This window comes from Orcinus orca, chromosome 8 (assembly GCF_937001465.1).
Source record: "Orcinus orca chromosome 8, mOrcOrc1.1, whole genome shotgun sequence".
Taxonomy (NCBI): domain Eukaryota; kingdom Metazoa; phylum Chordata; class Mammalia; order Artiodactyla; family Delphinidae; genus Orcinus; species Orcinus orca.
Genome location: NC_064566.1, coordinates 49333274 through 49360543, shown reverse-complemented (window position 1 = coordinate 49360543; position 27270 = coordinate 49333274). Strand labels below are relative to the sequence as shown.

The 27270-nt window shown below is 44.1% G+C and overlaps 1 protein-coding gene across 7 annotated transcripts in view; it reads left to right on the top strand.

The window, feature by feature from the left end:
• STIM1 (stromal interaction molecule 1) overlaps positions 1–27270 on the top strand; it is a 198575-nt gene that overhangs the window by 160614 nt on the left and 10691 nt on the right. For all 7 annotated transcript variants that reach the window (XM_004279730.3, XM_033405567.2, XM_033405561.2 and 4 more), the window contains 5 exons: positions 2927–3038; positions 5646–5761; positions 16284–16461; positions 22009–22186; positions 27042–27209. In XM_004279730.3, the coding sequence (XP_004279778.1) occupies positions 2927–3038; positions 5646–5761; positions 16284–16461; positions 22009–22186; positions 27042–27209 (752 nt within the window). The remainder of the gene's footprint in view (positions 1–2926; positions 3039–5645; positions 5762–16283; positions 16462–22008; positions 22187–27041; positions 27210–27270) is intronic.

Genomic DNA, 27270 nt, shown 5'->3' with positions numbered 1-27270 from the left:
TTGTTATGACTGGCAGCATGCTACTGGCATCTGGTGGGTGGGTGCCAGGGCTATTGTTAAACATCCTACAATGCATAGGACAGCCCCCAACAACAAAGAATTAACCTGTCCAAAAGGTCAGTGCTGCAGAGACTGAGAAACCCCGGTCTAGAGTGACTTCTGTCTCCACTGCAGTGTAGGGCACAAGTGGGGGAGTTCCTGCATGCCAAGCGTTTATGCTCAGGCTTCTATCAGGTCGTCTTCCCCGTAGACAGAAGACCCTTGTGGCACCGCTGGCCTCAAGGCTTTCAAGCAACAATACGTGACATGGCCTTTCTACTCCATACGCCATGCTGGGTGAGGCCAAGCTCCCTTGACAGTAGGGGCAGGAATGTGTTCTCTGCACTTTGCAGGCTAGCACTTGTCTGTCTGCCTCACATCTTGTGCCACTCTGCTAGGCCTTCATTACCTAACACTCTGGACCGTAGCAAGTGATCACGTTTATAGTGTATGTGGAGATATATTCATTTTCAGCAATAAAAGGCCAGTCTATTCTACTTTCCTCAACACTTCTTTAACCCCAGTTCTGTCATCCCTCCTTTCCTAAGCCCTAGGACTTGAGCATATCTCTTGGAAATTAATCTTTCTCTTCCCTCCAATGTATTCTAGTCTGGAAATTAGATATTCAACCAGGCAATGACTAAGCACTCACCGCCTAAGCCTCCGGGATCTTGTCTTCTAGGATGCAGTCAATCTGAGTGCACTAGACCTGCCTCATTTCCTCTCCTGGAACCTTTCCTGTGCCTCTGCAAATGGTCTAATCTACCTTCAAAGTCTCTTGGCTTCAGAACTTTCCTCCTGAGCTCCAGCAGCTTCTTGGGGACATGGAGAGATTAGAGCATTTTTGTCTTCTATTGTTTCATTCGGAATGTTTCTCTGAGTGTCTGCTTTGTACCGTGTGCTGGGCTCCCCTATGGGAGGTAGAAGGATGAAGGGTCAGAGCCCAGCCTTCCAACTTCTCTAGTTTATATGCGAGTGACAGAAACAACCTAAGATCTGAGGTGTGTCTACCAGAGGAATGCTGATTTTTGGACAAGCATTTCAGAAATTAACCTCCACCTGAGCTGTATATTTGTCTAGGAGGATTGTGGCTGCTGTCTGGAGGCCCACATTCAGAACATTTCTGGAACTCCTCATTTAGGGTAGTTATTCTTTCAGTAAATTCTTATTGATGCCACTGTATAAGAGGCACTATTTTAGCGACAAAGGGGTGAGCAAAAATGAATAGGATGTGGTCCCTGCCTTCAATGTCTCCTGACTATTAAGGAGAAATTAGAAAGCATTCTGATGAAGGACAATTTTGGGGAAAGATATGTATCTTAAGAGAGGAGGGTGATAAATCTCACCATTTCATTCTGCTTCAAAACTTTTTTGGCTTCTTGCTGCTCACAGCGGTAGTTTTCAACTTGAGAAATGTACAGATTCCTTTTAAGGGAAATCATTTATCTTGGGCCTGCAAAGCTGGTTTTATTTAATGGTATTTAAATATGTAGAAACATAAAATGAGGTTTAAGTTGCTATATAAAATTTGTGTACAAATATAAACAAAAACACACTGATACATTAAATAAAAGCAAATTTCAAATCCAATAAAATGACATGTTTTTGCTGAAACCCAGTTGCTCCCACCCAAGGCTCTTTAAGTTCAGCATAGCTGTATTACTGGGTGCTATATGGTGACTCAGTCCTCCCACCATTTTTCTCTACTCAAGCTCCTATGAAACTTTGATTTATATAATACATCATGATGTCATTTGACTTTTACTTGGCTTGAACATATTCCTTGCATGTTAAGTCCTCTTCTGTTCTTTTATTGTTGATTCTTGATAAAGTATGGAAATAAATTTGTTATATATGTGGCTAAATACCACAGAAATATAAAATTATTTTACAAGGATTATTTTTATGGTTGTCCATTTAAAAAAATCACAGTCTTATAGTATTGAGGAAATGATTAGGTACAGTGATCCGTGTATGGTAATGACATGATTTACCATGTTGTGAATGATCACTGAGTAATTGTTTCAGTTAGAATTGGCTCCTGCTGTGACAGAAAATCTTTTTAATCTGATATAAGCAAAATGGGAAAATACTTTTTGCACAAAACTGAAAAATGTATGAATAGGGCTGTCTACAGGTGTGATCTCATTCAGGGCTTAAGTGATGTCATCTGGATCCATCACTCGGCTCAGACTTGCCTTAGTATGAAGCTTTCCAGCAGCGTCAGGGAGGATATATGTATGTGTGTATGTGTGTGTGTCCATATATATATATCCTTTATATATATTATTTATATAAATTTTAAAATGTTATATACGTATTATATTTATGACATAATGGCTAGGGCAAGGGCTATTGACGCCAGACTGCTTGAGTCCAAAATTGGCTTTACCAATTCCTGGCTGGATAACTTTGGGAAAGTTACATAACCTTTTTGTGTGTCAGTTTCTTCATCTGTAAAATAGGGATGAAGTGGAACATATCCTTCACATGGTAGTTGCAAAGATTAGTGAGCTAATATCTGTGACGTGCTTAGCACAGTACCTGTTATATAGTAAGTGCTATGTAAATGATGGCTTCTATTAATATCATTTGTTATTATTATATTGCAATAATATATAATATAATACTATATATAATGTAGTATATTATATAATAATTAAGGATTATTTTATCCCAGATACCTGAATAGTGGAAGAACAAGTCCATCCCCTATAGGTCAAACAAAAAGTACTGTATGTATTCCTTTCATACTTGGGATTTTATGGGAGAGAGATCTGTTAAACACATAGACATGTGGTGAATGTTAAGGTCGTGGAGACTGTGACAGTAAGAACAAGCAGTGCTTGCGTTCTGGAGTCATGGCTTGGCTTATCTCTTCCCGCAGTATACAACTGGACCGTGGATGAGGTGGTGCAGTGGCTGATCACATATGTGGAGCTGCCTCAGTATGAGGAGACCTTCCGGAAGCTGCAGCTCAGTGGCCATGCCATGCCGAGGTCAGGAAGGGACTGGGTTCTCTCACTGGGGGTGCGGGGAATGGGCTGGGGTCGGCTTGCCCTCACGTTGCTCTCACCTGTTAACTGAAGTTTCACCCCTTTCAGGGCAGGATCTGTAGACTTCTCACATTTACTGTGCACTTGCTAGAAAGCATATGGACACTCCACATCTATTCTCTTACTTAATAGTTCTGTCAATCCTGGGACTAGTACTAATAGCTACCATTTATTGAGTGCTTAGTGTATGCCAGGCACTCTACTCAACACTTTATGTACAGTATCTCATTTAATTCTTACATCAATCCTGTAAGGTAGGTATTATTGTATCTAGATGATGAACCTGGCCTAGTAACTTTTCCAAGGTCACATGGCTAGTTAGAGGCAAAACTGCGATTTGAACCTAGATCTGGGTAGACTTCAAAGCCTGTGTTTTTTCTCTTTTTCTTTTGCTGTCCCCCCAGCAGTTGCCTCTTTCATTGCCCAGGGGACTCGGGGCTCTTTTAACCTTCCCGGAACTATCCATCTGCAGTTTAGCTCTAAAGAACCGGTGCAGAGGTGGGGGCTGACTACCATTGGCCCCAGTCTCCTCTCTGGAATGACTCTTCCAACAGCTGTTATGCCCTAGCTCTGCCTCCCTTTCAGGCACAATGTACTAGGACTTGGGGTGGGTGTGGGGAGGGGATGGAATACTGCTTGGACTTCTTGTTATGTCAAACTAGCGCCATATGTCATTCAGTCATTAATCCATTCACTTATTCATTCACCCAGTATTTACTGGGTACCTGCTCTGGGCCAAGCACTTGTGCTGGGTGCTGGGGATAAAGATGACAACAACCTGCCCTTGCCCTCAAAGGGCTTACTGTCTGGTAAGTGCTGATTATGTATAATCTGTCATCTTATTATGTAGGTGCATCTGGTTATGAGCTTCAGCAAAGGGGAAAGGGGAAGGGGAAGCTGTTGGAATGCCCACACATCGCAGCCTCCAGCCACAGGGCTACCGGGTGCTGCTGTCCAGGCCTAGCTGAGCTGGCTGGTCCCTCCTCTGCTGCCTGCAGCCTCTTATTCACAGCTTCTCCCTACTCTGAGAGAGTAATAATCTTAATGTCTGTACATCCCTTTATAGGGTACTTTCCTACCTATTATTTCAGTTGATTCTCACAATTCTGGGAGGAAGGAATTATTATCCCAACTTTCGGGCAAGCAAACTGAACTTCAGATATTTTATGATTTTTCAGAGCTGGTAAGTGGCAGAGCTGGGATTTGAACTCAGGTCTGCCTGGTTCTAAGTGCCCTGCTTTTTTCACTGCACCTTCCTCTTGCCCCATGTAGTTTGAAAATAGGCTTCCTGGAAATACTCAGTTTAGTTCTATTTAGCAAAACTTTACCAAGCACTTACCATGTGCCATGCTCTCTCCTGGGTCCTGAGGACAAAGAAATGCATTAGACCTCACATTTGCCTTGAGGAACTCCACGTTTAGTGGAAAAGACAGACAATTAAACAGATGATTGACCATGAAGCTCCAGGATTTAGGTTTCTTTCCCATGGAAATAGCAGTATTGCCTTGTGGATCCCTGGCCTATTCCATCTTGAAGAACGGCTATGGCTTGGATTAAAACTGTAAAACATAGGGTAAGAAGTTAGTTCTCAGGCAGTGCGCTCACTTGGCCATTCTGTGACTAGGATTAGATCCAAGACCAGACCCAGCCAGGCTGGGCATAGGGGTAGAGATAAACAAGCTGTGGTACCTTAGCGACAGCAGGAAGCATGGAGCATTCAGAGAGTAGGGTGTGGGGTAGAGTGTGGGCGCTTCTAGGCCCATCCCTAGGCAGCGTGGTATAATGGGACGGATCTAGCAGATTTGCGTTGTATCCTGCCTTTGCCACTTACTTGCTGCGTGACTTTGGGAAGTTACTTACCTCTAAGTCTCATTTTTCTTATCTGTAAAATGGAGCTAATAATAGAACTGGGTTCTTAAAGTGTGAGGACTAAGTGAGGTATTGTATCTAAAGTGTCAGAACAATATGAGATATACACAGCTGCTTATTAAATGTTAGCTCATTTCTCATTTCTTAGAAGCTCTAATGCAATGCTTGTTGCATTGCATTATAAGAAGACTAATGCAATGCTTGTTGTCAGCAGATTTATATTTAATGACAATGTGTTAGGATTAGGATAATTCAGAGGTCCCTAGAATCGCTGGGTCACGTGGCATAACATTTTGACCTGGGCTGGACAGGCGAATGTGTTTGCAAATGGTGGGAGTATGGGGACAGGTATATAGTGGATAATCCCTGGAAGGAGAAGTACAACAGAAAATTTACAGTTGGGTGTGGGAATGGTTACAGATGGATAATCCTTCGAGAGTAGGATATTCAGGAGATGGTGGACATGGGGAGAAGGGTGAACAAATTCTTGGTGAATGTTATGTGTCCTGTTCACTGCTTGTTGAGATCCACTGGTACAGACTCTGTGTACTAGAGTGCAGAGGGGAGCAATTGCCAGGAGCTAGAAGTCATGGAAGTGTTCCTGGGCGAGGTGGGTAGTCCTACCAGGATCCTTCCTGCTTTGCCGGCAGGGAACTGAGCCCCTACTCTTTGTCCCAACAGGCTCGCTGTAACCAACACCACCATGACAGGGACTGTGCTAAAGATGACAGACCGGAGCCATCGGCAGAAGCTGCAGCTGAAGGCCCTGGACACAGTGCTCTTTGGGCCTCCTCTCTGTGAGTCCTGTGGCAAGAAGGGCTGCTGATGTGCCATGGACCCGAAGGCAGTTGGAGTGGCTGGGTTGAGGTCCTGGGTCTGCCCTAAAGGGATAAAATGAATGTTCTAGAGAGGTACACAATGCTGCTGAGATCCAGGGGAGGGATAAAGAAGGCATCCTATAGAAGAGGTGGCGTGTGACCTCTGCCTTTAAAGATGGATAGGGTTTTATTCCATGGAGGTGGCAGGAGAGGGCATTCTAGGTGGAGGAAACAACCTGAGCAGGGATACAAACGCTAAAATATGAATGGCATGCTCAGGTATAAAAAGTAACCCAAAAGGGGCCGAGTGCCGTTTAGCTGTTCCTGTTCTCAGCTGTGGATATGCAGAGGGTATGAACTGATTGCTGGACATTTTGTGTCCTTGGACAGACAAACGGGATTAAGCAGGCTTTCACTGAATCAATAGAGACACACTCAGACCAAGGAAGTTTGGTCTCTTCAACCCAGGGTTAGTTGAGGGTATTAGGTGCTTCAACTCCTGAAAATCTGCGAGGTGGGAAGGGCCAACCTTGCCAACCTTTTTTTATTCTAAGTGAACTCAGCACAGAAGTAGCAAGATTTCTTAGAAAATTAGTCTTGACCAAACAGTCTCTTAGGGCCTACTCCCTGCCCTTTGGGAGCTGTTGGCATCAATTGAGGATGCCAGCAGCAGAATGCTATAGAACCAAGAACCAGTCCAGAGAAGCAGCTGGCAGGCAGGGTCATGGGCAGTATAACATTTCCCTGTCCGTGCATTTGGCTTGACAAGTGCCCAAGCTGATGTCTCAATAGAGGTGGATGGGTCTGTACTTTCCGTGGTTTAAAAAAATTTTAATAGACTTTATTTATTTAGTTATTTGGCCATGCGGCTTGTGGGATCTTAGTTCCCCAGCCAGGGATCGAGCCCAGGCCCACAGCAGTGAAAGCCCGAGTCCTAACCACTGGACCATGAGGGAATTCCCTATTTTCATTTTTTTAATTCAAAAAAATTAAAAAAATTTTTTTTTAGCCACACTGCACAGTATTCTAGTTCCCCGACCAGGGATTGAACCCGTGCCCCATGCAGTGGAAGTGCAGAGTCTTAACCACTAGACCACCAGGGAAGTCCCTAGACTTTATTTTTTAGAGTAGCTTTAGGTTTACATCAGAATTGAGTGGAAGCTACAGAGATTTTCCATATACCTCCTGCCCGCATGCATGCACAGCCTCCCCCATTATCAGCATCCTCACCACAGTGGTACACTGTAACAACTGCTGAACCTGCACTGACACAGCATTATCAGCCAGAGTCTGTAGTTTACATTAAGGTTCACTCTTGGTGTTGTGCAGTCTGTGGATTTCGACAAATGTATAATGATGTGTATCCATCTGTGTGGTGTCATACAGAATGGTTTCACTGCCCTAAAGATCCTCTGTGCTCCACCTATTTACCCTGCTCTCCTCCTCAACCCCTGGCAATCACTGATTTTTTACTTCTCCATAGTTTTGCCTTTTCCAGAAGGTCTATATCTTTTGAAAACGTGAAACAGAGCAACATGGGAGAAGACCATTTCCATCTCCTTTGTTGCCCTGTTTTTGGTCCTAGGACACATTTTTTCTTGTGATTCATTTATAAGTTTTGAGTAAATGACACAGCGAAGGCACTACTCTTTATATGAGACCCACCCTGCATACTGAGCAATGGCCTTTCATTCATCCACTAACATTTATTGAGCACCTACTGTGTACCACTATGCATGACAGGGTCCCTGCTCTCAAGAAGTTCCCTCTGAGTGGAGATTGGCATGTCAACAAATTGAATAAATGGTCAACAAATACGGTGGTATAACTGTCGTGTAAGTCATTCCATAGTTCAGGCGGGAGCACAAAGTAGGGAGGAGTTTTCAATTGCAGACCAAGAAGCTTTATGGAGAGGATCCCTCTTGAGCTGACTCTTGAAAAATGGGAAGTGGCTTTATTAAACTCTCTCCGTTAACAGCCTATTCCCCCCTCTTTGTATACACCAGCAAGAACACTTCTGCCAGAAGAATCAAACCCAGCAGTGAAAGCTAAGCTATCTTTGCAGAGGCTGTCTTCTGTCACACCTTAGTTAGGGGAGGTCTCCGCCAGCCTGAAAGTCTTCCTTAGTCTTCTGAGACATATTAACAGACTGTTACATGTTCTGATTCAAAATAGGATTTACCATATCTGAAAGGGTACATTAGAAACTGCAGGTTAAAGTCAGCAAGGATTGTATATGGAAAAATCAGCTAGGGCTGGAGAGCATAGGAACCAGAATCCTGAGTACATACATGGTACTGAGTCCCAGAGGTCAGAGCCAGCAAGAGGAGCCTTGGTGAAGCAGGTTAGACTGATATCAGGACAGGAGTATCTTCTCCTAGACTCATTTCATATAGCCTATAGGTTGCATATGACCTAATCTAAGGGAGGTCAGAGGTCAGCAGAAAACTATTTCTGAGATTGGCAGAGCAGGGGTACTAGAGCTAAGAAGATACTTCACACCCACTAGGATAGCTACAATAAAAGCGAAAACAAAAAACAGAAAGTAAGTGTTGGCAGGGGTGTGGAGAAATCAGAACCCTTGTACATTTCTAGTGATAATGTAAAAAGGTTCAGCTACTGTAGAAAATAGTGTTCCTCAAAAAATTAAGCATAGTTATCATATAACTCAGCGATTCCATGCCTAGGAATGTACCCAAAGAACTGAAAACAGCACTGAAACAAGTATATATACATAGCAGCATTATTCACAATAGCTGAAAAGTGGAAGCAACCCATATATCCATCAATGGATGAATGGATAAATAGTTGTGGTATATAAATACAATGAAATATTATAAAAAATTTTTTTAAAATTTTTTTAAATTTTTAAAATTTAAAAATTTATTTAATTTTTTATTTAAAAATATTTAAAAAAATTTAAAAAAAATTTATTTAAATTTAAAATTTAAAAATTTAAAAAGCCATAAAAAAGAATGAAGCTCTTCATGATGGTACAACATGGATGAACCTGGAAAAAAGTGGCCTAAAAAAGTGAAAGAAGTGACAGAACTGAGGGAGTGGAAGAAGCCAGGCATGAAAAAGGACACATATTGTGTGATTCCATTTATATGAAATATTCAGAATAGATAAATCCATAGGGACCAAGTGCAGATTGGTGGCTGGCAGGGGCTGGAGGGAGTGGGAAATGGGAAGCGACTGGTAATGGGTATGGGATTTCTTTTTGAGGTAATGATAAGGTTCTAACATTAATTGTGCTGATGGTTACACAGCCTTGTGAATACGCTAAAAGCACTGAATTGTACAATTTAAAAGAGTGAACTTTAGGGTATGTGGATTATATCTCCATCATAATCATCATCATCATCATCATCATTATACACAAACTGATTTTTTATAACTCCTGGACTTCCATTTAGAGAACTTCTTATAAAGTTTAGGAAAGCACCTTGGTCTCTTCAGAATTGCCACTCACTGTGTGACCCGGTGTAGGTCACTTTTCTCAGTATGTGTTTGCTGATTTGGATCATGAAACAGCTGAACTAAAGGATCCTTATAATTCCTTTCAGCTGTACATTCCATGATTTTGGGCAAGAACCCTTTGGTTGATAAGGGTTCTGTGTAAAAGACAGGAGGAGGTCTGTTCTTTCCTCCTGTATCCTGTATCCTGTACTTTTAGGATTTCTGTATTTGGCCCTTGCCTTATCAAGTGACCTTTGGCAATTTAGTTCTCCTGCCTAGATTTAGCTTCCCTCATCTGTAAAATGGGCTTGGTCGTTAAGGCTCTTACTGGCTCTCTCATTCAAGGACTCAGATAGAGTTGGTGTACTCCTGGGAGCTAAGATTTTGGAATCCAGCAGCTGTCCTGATGGCAGAGATTGTTTTTATACTTTCCTGCTGATGCTTCTTAAAGAAAAATTTTGAAAATTGCCAGCTGGAACCTGAGGAAGATACTAGGAAGCTCTTTGCCAGGAGACTTCTGCAAGGGCGGGGCCATGCCTGGTGGGTATTTGCAAAGAATCCCTTGATCTGTGTCCCTCTCAGCTCTGTTTTCCCATTTGCGCATGGACTGAAATCCCTAGGTCAGTGCTCTTCCCTGTGCAGCACTCACGTAGGACTTAGAGTGATGGTCTGTGCTGGCTCTGCTGGGTTCTACATCCAGGGTGAGCGCTCAGGCCTCAACACAGGCTTGTAGTAAACACCCCCAGAGCACCTGGGCCCACTTCAGTTTCCAGTCATGGCTACCTCTCCCAGTCTTAACGGGTCTGAGGTTTGAGAAATCGCAAATCAAAATTTTGTTTACAGTAGCTGGGGGTGTCTGCTGAGTGAGCAGGATCCATCTACCCACAGCAGCCTCAGAGCTTGGGAAGGGGGAAGAGGGATCACACTGGCTCAGCCCAGAGTCCTGACAATGGCAGACAGCTCAGTCCTCCCCATGTGGCCACAGAGCAGCACAGGTGCTTTCCTGTCTTTTCCACCTGCAGAGTTGGCTCCAGGCTGGCCCACCTGGGGCTCTCCTGGCCGTGCCGCTAGTCAGGTGTCAGGTGTGCTCTGAGACATAGAGGCCCAAGGACAGTGTTCAGTTTGGGGCCTAAGTTGATGTCTCATTAGGGCAGCAAATGATTCACTGAGGGAGAAATTGAGGCCCAGATGAGGTGAGTTTTTAGACGTCGTTCAGCTTTTCAATAGCAGAGCCATGCCTCAAACCTAGGTCTTTTTTTTTTTTTTTTTTTTTTTTTGCGGTACGCGGGCCTCTCACTGTTGCGGCCTCTCCCGTTGCGGAGCACAGGCTCCGGACGCGCAGGCTCAGTGGCCATGGCTCACGGGCCCAGCCACTCCGCGGCACGTGGGATCTTCCCGGACCAGGGCACGAACCCGTGTCCCCTGCATCGGCAGGTGGACTCTCGACCACTGCGCCACCAGGGAAGCCCCTAAACCTAGGTCTTTAACTTACATTTCAGTGCTCTTTTCTACTGTATTATCCCACCCTCTACTTGTGTTAGAGGAAACAAGATATAAGAGTTTTAGCTTTGAAATCAAGCAAACTGGCTCTATCACTCACTCACTCGCTTTGTGACCTTGGGCACATTCCTAAGGTTCTCTGTGTCCCAGTTTCCCCTAAGTAAATGATAGCTACTGTTTTTAGTGTAATGCCTGCTGTGGTTGGTCTCGGGCTAAGGGCTTATGTGCCCTTTGTGCTCTTAGCACAAAGAGAAGGGTGCAGAGAAGGGTGCAGAGAGAGGCCTGCCCAGTAATTGCGAGGGCTGGGGAATTTTCCTTTGTAATAGAGGAAAAGACGAGATTGCACCTTGTCTTCCTTCCTCAGTGGCCCAGGTAATAGGGAAAAGTCCTCAGGAAGCAGGAGTAGCTGCCTCTCTGGCACAGCTTGCTCTGGTCTCTGTCAGCTCTGTTCTTACCCTCTTTCTCGTTTTTGTTATGTTCCAACTTACCCTTCAAGCCTTCTCTAGGATGCCTTTCCAGCCTCTTCCCGGGCATGCTCAACCCTTCTCTCTTACTTTCCTCTGGGGATTCACAGCCCTTTGTACCTGCTTTTTTGTGTGTTTGTTATTTCAGATTTGCCTTTTTTTTTTTTTGAAGTATAGTTGATTTACAATATCGTGTTAGTTTCAGGTGCACAGCAAAGTAATTGTACCTGCTTTCTGTATAACAATCTGTTTTCCTGTCTGTTACCCTTTAAACTGGAAACTCCTTGAGGGTAGACACAGCTTTGTTCATCTGTCATCAGCACTCAGTGTAAGGCCCAGCAAGGAAGAAGTGCCAGGAGATGAATGCTAGAAGTTACACAGAAGGAAGCTGGGGGAGGTGGGAGAAGAGTCTGGCCCAGCTTAGTTGTGGGGAGAACCGCTCCCTATGTAGTGTCTGTGCATAGGTGAGGCAGCTAAGGCAGTTTTTGGCTACAACCAGAAGGGAGGAGGGCCCAGAAATAGTTCTTACAGGTTAAACAGATACCTCAGCACAGAAGGCTGTGTAAATGACAAGAGAAACTCCTAGCACATACATTAGTGTGGGCAGTAGAGCGGTGGAGAGAATAGACTGGGAGAGGGGATTCCAGAAAGTGATAATTATTGGAGGCTCACATTCTCAGTGCTAACTGGCACCCTGAAAATTCTCACCATCACCCCTGACTGTGTTCACATGTAAGCATCTCATTTGTTTACACCCTCCTCCCTTGCCTCGGGCCTGATTGTGTTAACAGTTGACCTAATTTTGCTAAAATCTGTTTGCAGCACTCAGGCTGGGAATTCTGCCACCCTCTGGCTCCCCAGGTCCTAACCAGCTTCCCTGGGTTCGCTCTGTTCACCTAGCCAGCCACCTCTGCTCTCATGAAACCTCCATGGTTTCTCTGTGGCTGTGTTCCCTGGTGTGAGGTGGATTCTGAGAGCTGAGCTCCAGTCGGGGCTGTGAGGACAGCTTGCCATATTTTTTCTGATCCCAGGAGCTGGTATTTATTTGCCTTCTACGTGCACTTTATATTGTACCTCCCCTTTCCTGCTAAAACCTCCCTTTCTTCTTCCCTTTTTCTCTCCTTTCCACCTTTGCTGAGTACCTGCTCTGGCCAGCCTCTATGCTAAGTATGAGGCTACAGAGATAAGTAAGTCTTGTGCCCTGGTCCTGAGTAACTCACAGATTACCAGAAGGTGACTGCCATGGAAGCTGAAAAACACACAGGGCCGACCTTGAGATAATACGTGCTTTTAGCTGTCCAAAGAGTGGGTTGGTCAGGGAATCCTAGGGCAGACCTTGAGATAATACATGTTTTTAGCTGTCCAAAGAGTGGGTTGGTCAGGGAATCCTAGTTCAGAGGAGAAGGAATGGGCAGGTCTCTGTGAACTGTGGTAGGCTGGGAAGGTGGTGGGAATTGAAGAATAGGATTGAGATTATGATAGGAAGAGGTACATCACTAATAAGGCATGGACTAGACTCTTAAATTCCCTATTTTCCCTTCTTTTTCTGACACAATAGTTTATAGATTCTGTATTTGTCAGGGTTCTCCAGAGAAACAGAACCAATAGGTTATGTATATAGATATATATACGAGGAGATGTATTATGAGAATTGATTCATGCTATTATGGAGGCCAAGAAGCTCCACAATCTTTCCGTCTGCAATCTGGGACCCCAGGAAAGCCAGTGGTATAATTCAGTCTGAGTCTGAAGGCTGAGAACCAGGGGAGCTGATGGTGTGAGTCCTCGTCTGAGTCTGAAGATTGAGAGCCAGGGGAGCTGATGTAAGAGGGCAGGGGAAGATGGATGTCTCAGCTCAAGCTGAGAGAGCATATTTGCCCTACCTCTGCTTTTTAGTTCTGTTCAGGCCCTTAGTGGCATGTGGACGATTGGATGATGTCCAGTCGCATTAGTGAAGATGACCTTCTTTACTTAAGTGTACCGATTCAAATACTAATCTCTTATGAAGACAACTCCACAGACACACCCAGAAATAATGCTTTACCAGCTATTCAGACATCCCTTAGCCCAGTCAGGGTGACACATAAAGTAAACCCTCACAGATTCCCTTAGGACTGTGGGGTTCAGCCTGGGGCCCCACTGAAGGGAACTGACAATTCTCACATCTACTTCTCCAACTCCTACCTCTTCCTCAAATCCCACATCTACATTCTTTATTACCTATGGGATATGCCCATCTAAATGTCTCCAAACACCTCAAAGCACTTTCATTTACAGCTATGCATTTGATCTTTTAGTAATTCTGTGATAATGCATTTTACAGTTGAGGAAGCTGAGACCCAGATGGGGGAAATGAATTTCATGACAGATTGGGGCAGAGGCAAGCATAGAACCCAGACTTCCTCATACTAAGTGCAGGATGCTTCCTCTGATGAAACAAAAATTTCTCTACATGAGGCCTTACGTGTAACCTCAAAGGCCTGGCCATTCAGCCTTTGGATCTTCACTGTCCTGATGACAATGCCACAGCCAGCTCCCAGCATGTTGTTTCGTGGGAAAACTCAGGCCTTGGAATCCTTAGAGTTGAACTCAGGCTAGATCAGGGGATATAGGCATCTCCATGGTGAGAGATGTTTGCATGTAGTAAAACAGAAACAATACCTGCTGCATGAGTATGAGAAAGTGGGGTGTAGCAGAAAGACCGTGCAGTCAGGCAAATCTGGATTTGAATCCAAGCTCTGTCACTTTTTATGGACTCTGGCAAGTCAGTGCCTCTCTGGAGCCTCAGTTTTCTGGTCTGCAGAATGGGAAGACTCTACCTTATAGAATAGTTGTGAGAATTTGAAATGAATATAAATGCCCGTTCCATTTTATATTTTCTCTATTTCCCTTCTTTGCTTATGTGGATTAAAGAGAGGGAGATATCACACTTGAGGCTTGTCAGTGAAGATTCATTCCCACTAATATTTATTGAATACCTTCTGTGTGCTGGTCAGTGCTGTGCTGGGCACTGGCCTACAGACAAGGGATGGTCAGTAGGGGCCACAGAGTAAACCAGCTAGATTAGACTTATTTTCTTCCCACCAAGCTTGGTAGCCCACGGGATGCGACAGGCAGTATATTTGAGCTTCAGCTATGCATTTGAAAAGGCAGAGGGATATATGGGATGGATGCTTGTGTATTTAGGTGGAGTCAAAACTGGCTGAAGAGACCCAGGGGTGACTGATAGAGCCTATCCTTGCCCCTGGTCATTCAGTATTTTTATTTATGCGTTGGATGAGAACATGAAGCTGGGAAAAATAGGATCTTGTTTCAAATCGATCTAGAGAAGGTAGAATAAGGGACTGATAGAATATATCCGCGCCCAATCTGTATGCCCACCTTAAGAACTTTGAAGTGTTGGAGGTAATAGGGGGAGGGTGCTGGTCGCATGGAGTCTTGTTTGAACAGAGTACCTTTGACTTTGAGTAGGAACGTAAAGGAGATGTTGATGGTGAGAAACCCTGGGAAGCCAAGATGAAAAGTCTTTAATAAACAGGGGAGACAAACAGTACCCCAGCCTTTGGTGGAGGCTGGATAGGAGGCAGGTGTGTTCCAGAAAGGAAAGCAGCTCACTGTGCTGCAGAGAGATCCCTTCTTGGGACCTGAAGGACGGGAGAGTGGGGACTTGAGAATGGCTGGAAGGAAGCTAGAGGATGGCCGCTAGAGGACCCTCAGTTTTCTCTGTTAGAGTCTGGCGTAAACACGTAAAGGACACGGCTACACCCTGGACCTAGTAACTCCCCTCCCTTGGATGGAAATAGAATGTGCTAATCTGTCCTTGACCCCACACCATCCCCAGGTCCTACTGCTCAGCCTTTCAATGAGGAGCTATGAATATAACCCTTTTTGTCAAACTGGGCCTCAGCTTCATGCAGTGGGATTTCAGCTCCATGTGTCTTTTCCTGCTGTCTAGACCCTGCCTCAACTCGGTGGCTCTACTGGATCCTTTTGGATTCCCCTCAGCCCCTTGTCCTTACTGGGCACGGAAATCCCGTCAGTCCTGCCTCCCCCTCCCCAACACCAGGTGACGCACTGTGCACAGGACGTCATTACCTCTTTTCCCTCGTCTGGGGCCCCTCTGAGCCATAGCTGCTCTATCTCAAGTGGAGTACAATGCAGGCAGGGCCTACAGGAGCAGCCTCTTTCCCTCCTGGTGTCTCTTTCAGTCTCCTGTGCTGTGGCCGAGAGCCCAGGTCTGGCACACCGGGACCAATCTCAGGCTCCAGGACTGCCCCTCTTCTGGCTGGCTCAGTTCTTGGGACGTGGTTTTTACTCTTATCTTCTGATGTTATTCCTTGTCTAGCTTTTTGGTTTTGCTCTGGAGACTGAGCATTGCTTTGAACCCCAGCTGGCGGCCAGGGCCCTCGCACCTCACCAGATTGCTGCCAGGCCTTCCCTGGAGGTATTCTCTCTTCCTGGCACATGTCATGTCTTAATGTGTACCAATCTCTTGATGCTACTCCTGTTCTACCTGGTCTCTGGGCTGAGCCGCAGCCTAGAAATGCTCTCTGTAGATGAGACTTGCAGACCTTTACCTGCTCTGTTCTTTGTACCTTGTACGTAGAATAGCCTCGTAGTCCAGGAGACCCAGCTCCTGCAATAATCTCAGTCCCACAGCCAGTCCTCAGGCTCCAGTGACATTGCTTGGTACCCTTACCAGCCATCCCCTTCTACCTAGTGTAGCACTGTAGCCTTGCTTACCCTGTAGGGTAGAAGCCACTGCATCTGGGCACATGGGCTCATCGCAGCCCAGAATGGCTGGGATGTATTGAGAAGGCACTAGTTCTCTTCACTGCGTATTAGGAGAGTATGATCCAGTAAGCTTCCTGTATTGCTCTAAGGCCTCTCATCCTTTCCAAACTAGGCCTTGACTTAGTAGAGAAAATGGCCCAGAGTGTGGCCAGTGTGTGTCTAAGAAGAGAAACGACTTCCTCCTGAGCGGGAAGGCTTTGTGGAGGAGGGGATGCAGCAGAGTCTGCAGGGCTAAGTGTGTAGTGGGCACCCCAACTCACTGTACCCTTCTTCTCTGGCAGTGACCCGCCATAATCACCTCAAGGACTTCATGCTTGTGGTGTCTATCGTTATTGGTGTGGGCGGCTGCTGGTTTGCTTATATCCAGAACCGTTACTCCAAGGAGCACATGAAGAAGATGATGAAGGATCTGGAGGGCTTACACCGAGCTGAGCAGAGTCTGCATGACCTTCAGGAAAGGTAAGGCCCTGTCCCTTCCCCATGGCCCTGGTGCTGCCATCTCTTGGGAGCCTCCAGTTTCCATCTGCGCTGTGGGCCGTCTGGCTCCTGAGACCCTGCCGATGACGAAGAGGCCCAGGCTGTGTCATCCTTCCAAACCTGCATCAAGCCTAGGTTCCTGCCATTCCATTCGCACAGGCAAGTATTCCTCCCCAGGGCAGAAGCTTATTTCTCTCTTTTCTCCCTCGGAGCTTCAGAGGGAGAAGTGTGGAGCTGTCAGAGGTCTTGAGCTTCCCTGGTTGGATGACTAGTTAGGGGTCATTCTATCCTCCGTCCCACCTCTGGACTGCTTCCCTTCCCATAGAAGTAGACATAATTAACTGTTCTTCACTGTTTCCCAAAGAAACCTCACAAATCTGTCTTCCTAATACCTTTCATGCTTTCTTGTACAGCATCTAAATCTCATGAGACTCACTTGTTGTATGACTTTGGGTAAATCCCTTTCCTTTCTAGGACTTATTTCCTCATCAGTAATGTAAAGGCATTGAACTAGGAGAATACCAGGGCCTTCTAGCTCTGATAGTCTGGTATTCTGTTTAAATAAAACATGGCTTAGAAACTATTGTAGAAGATCTAGCTGTGAAGAGAAGGTGCCAGTCAGTCAGCCAACCTAAGTATTGGTTGGCCAAAAGTTTCCTTCGGTTTTTAAAGTAAAAATAAAAGACACATTTTTCATTTTCACCAAGAACTTTATTGAACAGTGTATTCACCGTTTTGTTCCACTACCTTCTGCCATTTTTCAGACAGCTTCGTAGTTCCATCTCCCCAAAACTTTTTATCTTTTTGAGCAAAGAACCGTTCCAGGTGCCTTTTACAGTCTTTCAGGGTATTGAAATTTTTTCCATTAAGAGAATTTTGTAAAGACCGAAATAAATGGAAATCCGAAGGTGCAATATCTGGTGAATACGGCGGGTGAATCAGAACTTCCCAGCCAAGCTGTAACAGTTTTTGCCTGGTCATCAAAGAAACATGCGGTCTTGCGTCATCCCGATCAAAGATTATGCATTTTCTGTTGAATAATTCTAGACGCTTTTCGTCGAGTGCTGCTTTCATTTGGTCTAATTGGGAGCAATACTTGTTGGAATTAATCGTTCGGTTTTCCAGAAAAAGCTCGTAATAGAGGACTCCCTTCCAATCCTACCATATACACAACATCACCTTCTTTGGATGAAGACCGTTCTTTGGTGTGGTTGGTGGTGGTTCATTTCACTTCCCCCACGATCTCTTCCCTTCCACATTATTGTACAGTATCCGCTTTTCATCGCCCGTCACAATTTGTTTTACAGACAGAACATTTTCGTTACACTTAAGTAGAGAACCGCATGTGGAAATATGGTCAAGAAGGTTTTTTTGCTTAACTCATGTGAAACGCAAACATCAAAGCGATTCACATAACCAAACTGGTGCAAATGATTTCCTACATTTGATTTGGATATTTTGAGTATGTTGGCTATCTCCCGCGTGGTGTAATGTTGATTATTCTCAACTAATGTCTTGATTTTATTGCTATCAACTTCAACTGGCCTACCTGACCGTGGAGCATCATCCAGCAAGCACGAAACTTCGCAAACCACTTTTGACATGTTCAATCAGTCACAGCACCTTCTCCATACACTGCACAAGTCTTTTTCTGTGTTTCATTTGTGTTTTTATCTTTCTTGAAATAATAAAGCCTAATAAGCTGAAAAATGTTGTTTTTTTCTTCCATCTTCAATATTAAAATGGCTACACAAAAATTCACCAGTTTTTTTTTTTTTTTGCGGTACACGGGCCTCTCACTGTTGCGGCCTCTCCTGTTGCAGAGCACAGGCTCCGGACGCGCAGGCTCAGCGGCCATGGCTCACGGGCCCAGCCGCTCCGTGGCATGTGGGATCTTCCCGGACCGGGGCACGAACCCGTGTCCCCTGCATCGGCAGGCGGACTCTCAACCACTGCGCCACCAGAGAAGCCCCCAAAATTCACCAATTTTGATAAGTTTTTTTTTAAATGCATGCTGATATGACAGCTGTCACAATACAATCTAACAAAATTGTTTCTAATGAAGTTAAAGACAACTAAGCGCTACTGGAACCATCTTACAGAGAAAAACCAAACGAACTTTTTGGCCAACCCAACACTTCCTGAAGTCTAGGAATCAGGTCTGTGCAGGGAATTGTAAGGAAGTCACTGCTCCTGGGGCCACAAAGCTCACACTTAAGAAGGAGCAGTGACTCAGTGCCAGCTTATGGGACGAGAGCTTCAAGGACTGGAAGGGCACAGAGGTAGGAGATGAGTGGATGTGGAGTCTGAGGAGGTGGCCTTGAAAGACGAGTAGGAAAGATGTAACCTGGTAGTTCTGGTTGAATGTATAGAGTGAGGCCAGATCCCTGGCACCTACAGACTCACATGGAGAAATTTAGCAGGATGCAAAAGGCAATAGAGAGTCAATGTAGGTATTTGGCTTTTTTGCTTTGTTTTGGTTTTGAGAAAAGGAGAAGCCTACTTCAGGACTGTCTTTTAGAAAATTATTCCAACAGCCTAGGGGCTCCAGTTGGGAAGTCTTTGCAGGAATCCATGTAAAAAGGAATGAAGAAGTCTGGCTCTTTTCTGTTATTTTAAAATGATAGATATAATTTTCTTTGGAGGGATGGGGAAAGGATTTCTTAAGAGCTAGGTATTGTTAAGTACTTAAATGTATTATTGTTTTTAATCACCACAACCCTGTTAGGTAGGTATTGTTATCCCAATTTTCAAGTTGAAGAAATGAAGCCTCAGAGAGGGTGAGTGTCAGTAAGTAGTAAGCTAGGAATTTCGACACCCACAGGGTGCTGCCTCAATAAAGGCAGGCTTAGCAGATTCATTTCCATGGGCTGGACTTTTAGGAGGCAAGAGGAGTTTTATCTTTGAGCCGATTCCTGGCTACTTTGCTGGACCCCCTTGTTCCTGGGCCCTTTTCCAAACGGGGGCTAAATGCTGCTATGTGGGCAGTCCCCGTTCTTCATTTGTCTGAAAAACATGTACTGTTTTCATTCCAAAGGCAAAGAATCTAGGCAGGAGACATTCCAAGTTTGGGGATAAAACTAAGCTCCCAGCCCTCCCTGCTCCGCACGGCCTCCAGAGCTAAATGACCACTGCGGCACTTGGAGAAACAAATGCACACACTCCCCAAAGACAGGCTTGCACCTGTGCACACACATATCCTCCTCTGACAGTGTCCAGAGCCCATGTGCCTCCTTGTCCCTCCTCACTTTGGCAGGCCTACACTGTCAGCCACCAAAGAGCTTTTTTACAGAGTTCCTGATATTTTGGGTGAATAAATGTAATGCTACATGTGCATTCCAGTTAGGATTTCACTGGGTTTCAAGATAATTCTTTGAGGCAGGCAGGAATTTTGATTCCCATTTACAAAGGAAGAAACAGGCCTAGTCCAGGGAACAGACTTGTCCATAGTCGTACAGCTGCTTAGAGCCAGGGCTTGCAGTCAGGCTGCCTGATTTTCTTGCTTGTAATGGTAACTGATTGCTGCCTTCAGGGTGCTCAGTCTTCTGTGGAGGAGATGTAGTGAGACAAGGCTTGATTGTATATTCATTTTCTCATTTCTGTACCCAGTGGTATTTATTGATCTTCATCTCTATTAGATCCTGTTAGGGTTATGAAAGTGGGTCAGTTCTGATTCTACTTTAAAAGGAGCTCCCTATTGTATGGAGAAGACAGGCATATCACAGGCTTTTCAGAAGAGGCTGCTTCTGGAGAGGATAATATTTCAGTGAAGAATCGAATCCCTAGTGGTGTAATTTCAAGCAGTGGGGTCATGGAAGAATACAATAAAGGAGGACATTCAGCAAGGGGAAGGGGATGGGGCTGGAAATGGCGCCTCTGATTTGTTTTTAGCTGTGCATGTAGCGCCACCTGCTGTATACCTTAAGGAGGTTCAACTCCCTTTCACTCCAGGAACAAAGTAGATAGAAGGCTGCAGTTTGTCAGCAGGAAGCTTGCAGCCTAGACATTTTTCCTCTTCCCTCCTTACTTGTCACCACATCTGTTGAGGCTTCAGTCACTGACACATCTGGACTTGGGATTATTTAGAGGCTGAGTTCTGTTTCTGCCTCTTCTGTTTCACCTTCTTAATTAACTCAGTGGTCAGTGCCCTTCTCTGTGGGCGCTACTTGTTCTGTAGCCTATCCTTCCTCTTCTGTACCTCAAGTCTAAAGCCATATATCACTTGTCTTCTTCCTCATCCTTTCCCCCTCTTATCCTGGTTCCCCGGTAACTTGGTGGTTCCTACTAAGATCGGAAGACCTGACAGTGGCTAAGTCCTTTCCCTCTTCCAGAGGGACTAGCCAACTGTTACTCTTTCTTCTGGGTGTAGTCCCAGGCCTCACCTTCCCTGACTCCTTTCAGGCAGAGTTGATCACCCCATCCCTGGGGCCTACCCAACACCTTGTATATCTCTCTATCATAGAACTTATCACACTGTGTGCACCTATCTGTTTACTTGTTTATATTGGACTAGATTATGAGTACCTCAGCAGCAGAGACAGTTTTCTCACTCATTTCAATATACCTAGGGCTCAGCACAGGGCTTGGCATTTAGTAGATGCCTTAAAGTACTTGGTGAATGAATGGATGGATGAATGAATGAACATAGATATGTGGCGGAAAGAAGGGAGGAAGGAAGGAAGCTTGGTTGGATGGATGAGAGGTTTTGTCAGTAAACAGAGGGAATGTGTGGGTGGGTACAAGGGCATATTTTCATTATAACTGATGCCCTTGAGATCTTACCCACCATGGAAGATACTTAGGAAGGGAACTCAGGGCTGGGGGCAGCAGGGGCTCTCCCAAATCCTGTCCAGCCCCTTTGGCATGAATTTCATTTTTCGGTGCTGCTGGGAACAGGTACTCAGGAGTCCAAGAGGTACAGCTCAATAGTTCCTCTCTCATCTTCCTTAAATCCCCCCCACTACCACCACCCCTGTCACATCTCACCATCAGGCTTTCTCTGGGTCTTTGGTCTAGCTTGCAGGGTTTTCTACATTTTTTGCACCTTCCAGATGCCTTGGTATAAGGGTAGTAACTGTGGGATTTGAAGACATACAGATTGGAATTCTGGTCTCAGTTCTACATGCAGTTAATTCCTGTCTCTAAGCCTTCATGTCCGTATCTGTCCCAGGCTTATAATGATACAATATATCATTATCTGCAGGGAGAACAAATGTGAAATACCTTGTAAATTAGTAGTTGTTACGATCTGAGTATGTGAGACACCTTAGAAGGAAGGATTCAGGTACCCAGGAACCTAGCTTCACAGCCTTTATTACTGGCAGCAGAATGATGGCCCACATAAGAATTATGGTAGTGACCGTGGTTTCTGTTGGCCCTGAGCTACCTCAGAGCCAGGCAGGCAGCAGAGTAGGGAGAATATGTTCAGAGTGCTGGAGCCCTCATTTTCCTCTTGGATGCCATGGCTCGTGGCGTGTTGGCTGGCGCCTGCTTGCCTGGCCTTCTCCAGCTCCCCGCATCGCCCCCCAGGCTGCACAAAGCTCAGGAGGAGCACCGCACAGTGGAAGTGGAGAAGGTACACCTTGAGAAGAAGCTGCGTGATGAGATCAGCCTTGCCAAGCAGGAAGCCCAGCGGCTGAAGGAGCTGCGGGAGGGTACTGAGAATGAACGGAGCCGCCAAAAATATGCTGAGGAGGAGTTGGAGCAGGTAGGGGAAATCTGCGAATTCTTGGACACCCCGAGGGGGTGGGGTAAAAGGGCAGGGGCCAAAGGTCTGGCTAAGAGTAGTGGGAAAGTTGCAAAAAATGGTCACTGCAGTTGTCAAAGAACAGTGAATAACAGGTGGTAACAGTTATTTTGTTCCTTTTTAATTGAGGTATTTACATAAAGTATACAAATCATAAGTATACAGCTGGCACACTTTTACATATGCATGTACTTGTGTAACGACCATCCAGATCAAGATACAGACTCTCTTAAGCACTCAGAAGGCTCGCTTTTGCCTCCCCTTTCTCCCTGTCAGTATTCCACCCAAAAGGTAACTACAGTCTTAATCTCTAAACCAGATTAGTTTCACGTGCTTTTTGAACGTCATCTAAATAGCATTATACAGTATGTATTCTTTTGTGTTTCGTTTCTTTCACTCAACATTGTGCCTGTGAGAGTCATCCATGTTTCATGTAGTGATAACTGATTTATTTCCATTGCTGAGTATTAATCCATTGTATGAATATACTGTAAATTATTTATCCATTCTCCTGTTGATAGACTTTTGGGTTGTTTGCAGATTTTTTTTTTTTTTTTGCAGTTTATCAATAACATTGTTTATGAACCTCCTTGGTGGGCATCACTTATTTCTGTTGGATATGCAGTAGGTCATTTATATATTTAACTTTATCAGAAATTGACTATTTTCCAAAATGGTTGTACCAATCTATACTGCCACCAGCAATAGTGTGCGAGTTCTAGTTGAGCTACAACCTTGGTATTTTTAGGCATTTTCATTTTATACATTCTGATATGGATGTAATGGTATCTCATGGTGATTTTAATTTTAATTTTCCTATTGACCAATAATATTGAATACCTTTCCATAAGTTTATTGACCACTTTATTTGGGAATCTCTTCTAATTTAAAAAATTGGGTTGTATTTTTTCTTAATTGATTTGTAAGAGTTTTAAAATATATTCTGGATGTAAGTCTTCATGTCTATATATATATACATACATATTGCAAATATTTTCTCCCAGACTGTGGCTTGCTTTTTTGCTCTTTTAATATTGTCTTTTAATGAACAGACGTTCTTGACTTTAATGAAGACCAATTACTCAATCTTTTTTTTTTTAATGGTTGATGTTTTTTGTGGCCTGTTTAAGAAATCTTTTCCTAACTCCAAGATATTTTCCTCTAGAAGCTTTATTGTTTTACTTTTCACATTTAGGGATATGGCTTATTTCAAACTAATTTTTATGTATAAGATGAGATAGGAGATCAAGATTTTTTCCCAGGTAGATACGCTGTTCTGTGGTCTATATGTCTATCCTTATCCCACATTGTCTTACAACAAGTCTTGATATCTGGCAGTGTTAGGTTCTCCAGCTTTGTCCTCCTGCCAGATGGCCTTGGCTATTCTAGGTTCTTTGCATTTCCATGTTGGCTTGTCATTCCGTTACAGTGTGCTCTGCTGGGATTGTTATTTGTTTTTACATTGAATCTATAGATTAATGTGGGGGAAAACTGACACTTTAACCAAATAATTATTCTAATTCATGAGCACTGGTTATCCTGTCACCTATTTAGGTCTCTAAAAATTTCTCTCAACAATGTTTTGTAGTTTTCAGTGTAGAAGTCTTGCACTTAAATTTTTTTTTAACTTGTTCTTATTTTTCTAGCTGCTTGAGATGGAAGAATAGGTTATAGATTTTAAACCTTTAATCTTTTCTAACACATGCATTTAGAGCTATAAATTCCCATCTCAGCACTGCTTTAGCTGCATTTACTAAGTTTTGATATTTCATATTTTCATTATCATTCACTTCAAAATATTTTCTAATTTCCATTGTGATTTCTTATTTGGCCTGTGGTTATTTAGAAGTGTGTTGCCTAATTTTCAAACACTTGGGTACTTTCCTATTTATCTTTCTCATTGATTTCCAGTTTAATTTTGCTGTGGTCAAACAGTGTGTGCCATAGGGTTTAGTCCTTTCCAATGTGCTGAGACTTGGTTGATGTAAACAGACTACACAAAACGATTGAAAGGCAAAGTGTCAGACTGGATAAAAAACAAAACCCAACTATATGCTGTTTACAAGAGGCAAGCTTTACAAATAAGGATACAAGATGGTTAAAAGTAAAAGGATGAGAACACTAGGATAAACACTAAGCAAAATAAAGCAGCTGTAGCTATATTAATATCAGACAAAGTAGACTTTAGAGAAAGAAGTATTACTAGAGACAAAAATGGACATTTCACTTATGATATGTGTGAATTAAACAGTAATATATAACAACCCTTAATTTGGTACACCTAATAATATAGTTAAAATACATATGTAAAGCAAAAGTTAAGAAAACTAAAAAGACAAATTCATAATCAAAGTTAGAGATTTGAGCATCTATCTCTCAGTAATAAGCAGCCAAAAATATCAGTAAGGATATAAAAAATTTAAACATGGTCAATCAATTTCACCTCATTGATGTATATAGAGCATTTTACCCAACAACTGCAGAATACACGTTCTCTGTAGTGTGTATTTTGCTTAGTTCTGTTCTTTATTTCTCTCTGTGCTTTGGTTTGGTTATTTTATATCGATCTGTCTTTGAGTTCCCTAATCCTGTGTTCTGCCGAGAATTGTGCTATTTAGCCCATCCAGTGGAATCCTACTCTCGGATAATGTATTTTTCTAGAATGCCCTTTCATAGGGCATTTTCTAGAATGCTCTTTTATAGGTTCTCATTCCCTGTCCAGAGTCTCCATGTTTTCATGTTTCCTGTCCATCTTTTCCCATATTTTCTTTAACATTTCAATCATAGTTGTTTTAAAGTCCTTGACTGGTAACTCTTAACATCTGGATCATTTATGGGACTGCTTATTTTTTCTCTTGATTATTGCTTATATTTTCCTGCCTCTTCTCATGTCTAGTAATTTATTTTTATTAAATGCTGGACAGTGTGCATAAAAAATAATAGAGGCTGCAGGTGATTTTTAATCTTCCATCAGATATAGGGTTCTGTTAGGTATGTTGGGTGAGGCTCTGATTGCCTCAAGCCAATGAGAGACTGACATATGTTGGAACTGGGTTGTAGTTTAATAAGACTTGGTCTAAGGCTCATTTGTCCCAGTTTCTCAGGTATGCCCCTTCCTGACTTGTTATTCAGATCTGGTGGATTTCTTTCTCCTCAGCCCTGAAAGGCTATGAGAGATTCATTTCTGCCCCTTGGAGGTTTTTTTTTTGCGGTACGCGGGCCTCTCACTGTTGTGGCCTCTCCCGTTGCGGAGCACAGGCTCCAGACACGCGGGCTCAGCGGCCACGGCTCACAGGACCAGCCGCTCCACGGCATGTGGGATCTTCCCAGACCGGGGCACGAACCCGTGTCCCCTGCATCGGCAGGCGGACCCTCAACCACTGTGCCACCAGGGAAGCCCTCCTTGGAGGTTTTTAAGTTAGCGCTTTGTCCTCCTGCTCCTCATAGCTTCAAAGTTTTGCAGCTACATCAAACTGCTTTTAATGTAGAACTTGATCCTACACTTCCAGACTCGGTGTACCAGCCTCTAAGGTATCTGTTCCTCATTTTAAATCTATAAAGCCAGGAGTGGGCCATTTTATAGTTTCCTTTTCAAGGAGCAAAAACCAATTGATGCTTCATCTTGTCATTGGCTTTCAGAGGAATGAAGGTGTTCTGTCCTTAGCTAAGGCCCTCCCGGTCTATATTAGGCTCAGGGGAGGACCTCAGGCCTGCTATGGGATACTTCCCCAGTGGCTGAAGTTGGGCATGAGACTGCTCTCAATCTCTTTTCTCTGGGATTCTGACCAGCTAAAAGTCAGTGTTCAGATGGGGGAGTTGGGGATCATTTATACTGGTAGGCTGGGTGAGATAGAAGGAATTCAGTGAATATAATGGATTCTGTATATACTCTCAGATTCATGCTTAAGTGCTTTGTGACCATCTGCTTCATTTTATGCTCCTTGCTGAGAAGTCAGTGAGGAGGTGTCTGCTTACACATTGGTCCTTCCATATCTTGGCCTCTGTTGGCAGTGCCCATGTTAGGTATAAGCTTGCTTGTTGTTTTCTTGCCTTGTAGAGAGTGCCCATTACAGCCTACCCACCCATCTCAATGGGAGAATCACAGATAAAGTCTCTGGGCTGGAGGAGACTTTGGAGAGTATTCAGGCCAATCCCCTTCTGGATCAGCAATCATTTTGAAGGTCTTTCAGACATGAGCTCTTTACATACCTCTCATGACGGGGAGCTCACGCTCTCCTGAGATCACCCCTTCGCTTACAGTTTGGATTTGCATGGGAGAAAGCCTTACACTGATTGAGGTCTGCTTTAGGAAACACATGGTCACACAGCCAGTTGAGTGACAGACCAGGGACCAGATCATATTTCCAGACTCCCAACCAGATGCTTTTCCTGCCACATTGTGATGTCTTGAGTCCAGGAACAGACCCAACTGTCAGAAAGAAGAGGATTTATTGAGATAGCCTGTACCTTATGAGAGCAGGGAAGATTGCTGAGATTGGCTATATGATGAGGAGAGGCAACCAGTATGTGAGAATAGATTGCTCTACTCTGGCAGCAAAAATAGATAAATAAATAAATAAATCTCCATCTGAGTTCTGGTTGACACTACTGACTGTGTGACCTTGAGGAGGTTACTTTCCTTCTCCAAGCTTGGTTTCTTGTATGTAAAATACAGAGAATAATCCTTGCCCCTTCTCCCTCTTGGGAGAGTTGTGAAGCTTAGGTGAGATAGAAGAAAAGAACTCTGAAGTATCATACAGAGGCATTGGAGAGGGTCTTGGTAGTAGTAAGGACTCACATCCTCTTGGCTACACAGGTCCGGGAGGCCTTGAGGAAAGCAGAGAAGGAGCTGGAATCACATAGCTCATGGTATGCTCCAGAGGCCCTTCAGAAGTGGCTGCAGCTGACACACGAGGTGGAGGTACAGTACTACAACATCAAGAAGCAAAATGCCGAGAAGCAGCTGCTGGTGGCCAAGGAGGGGGTGAGACCTGCCTTCCTGCTGCCCTCTTCTCTCCCCCCACCTTCCTTTCACCTGCCTTTCT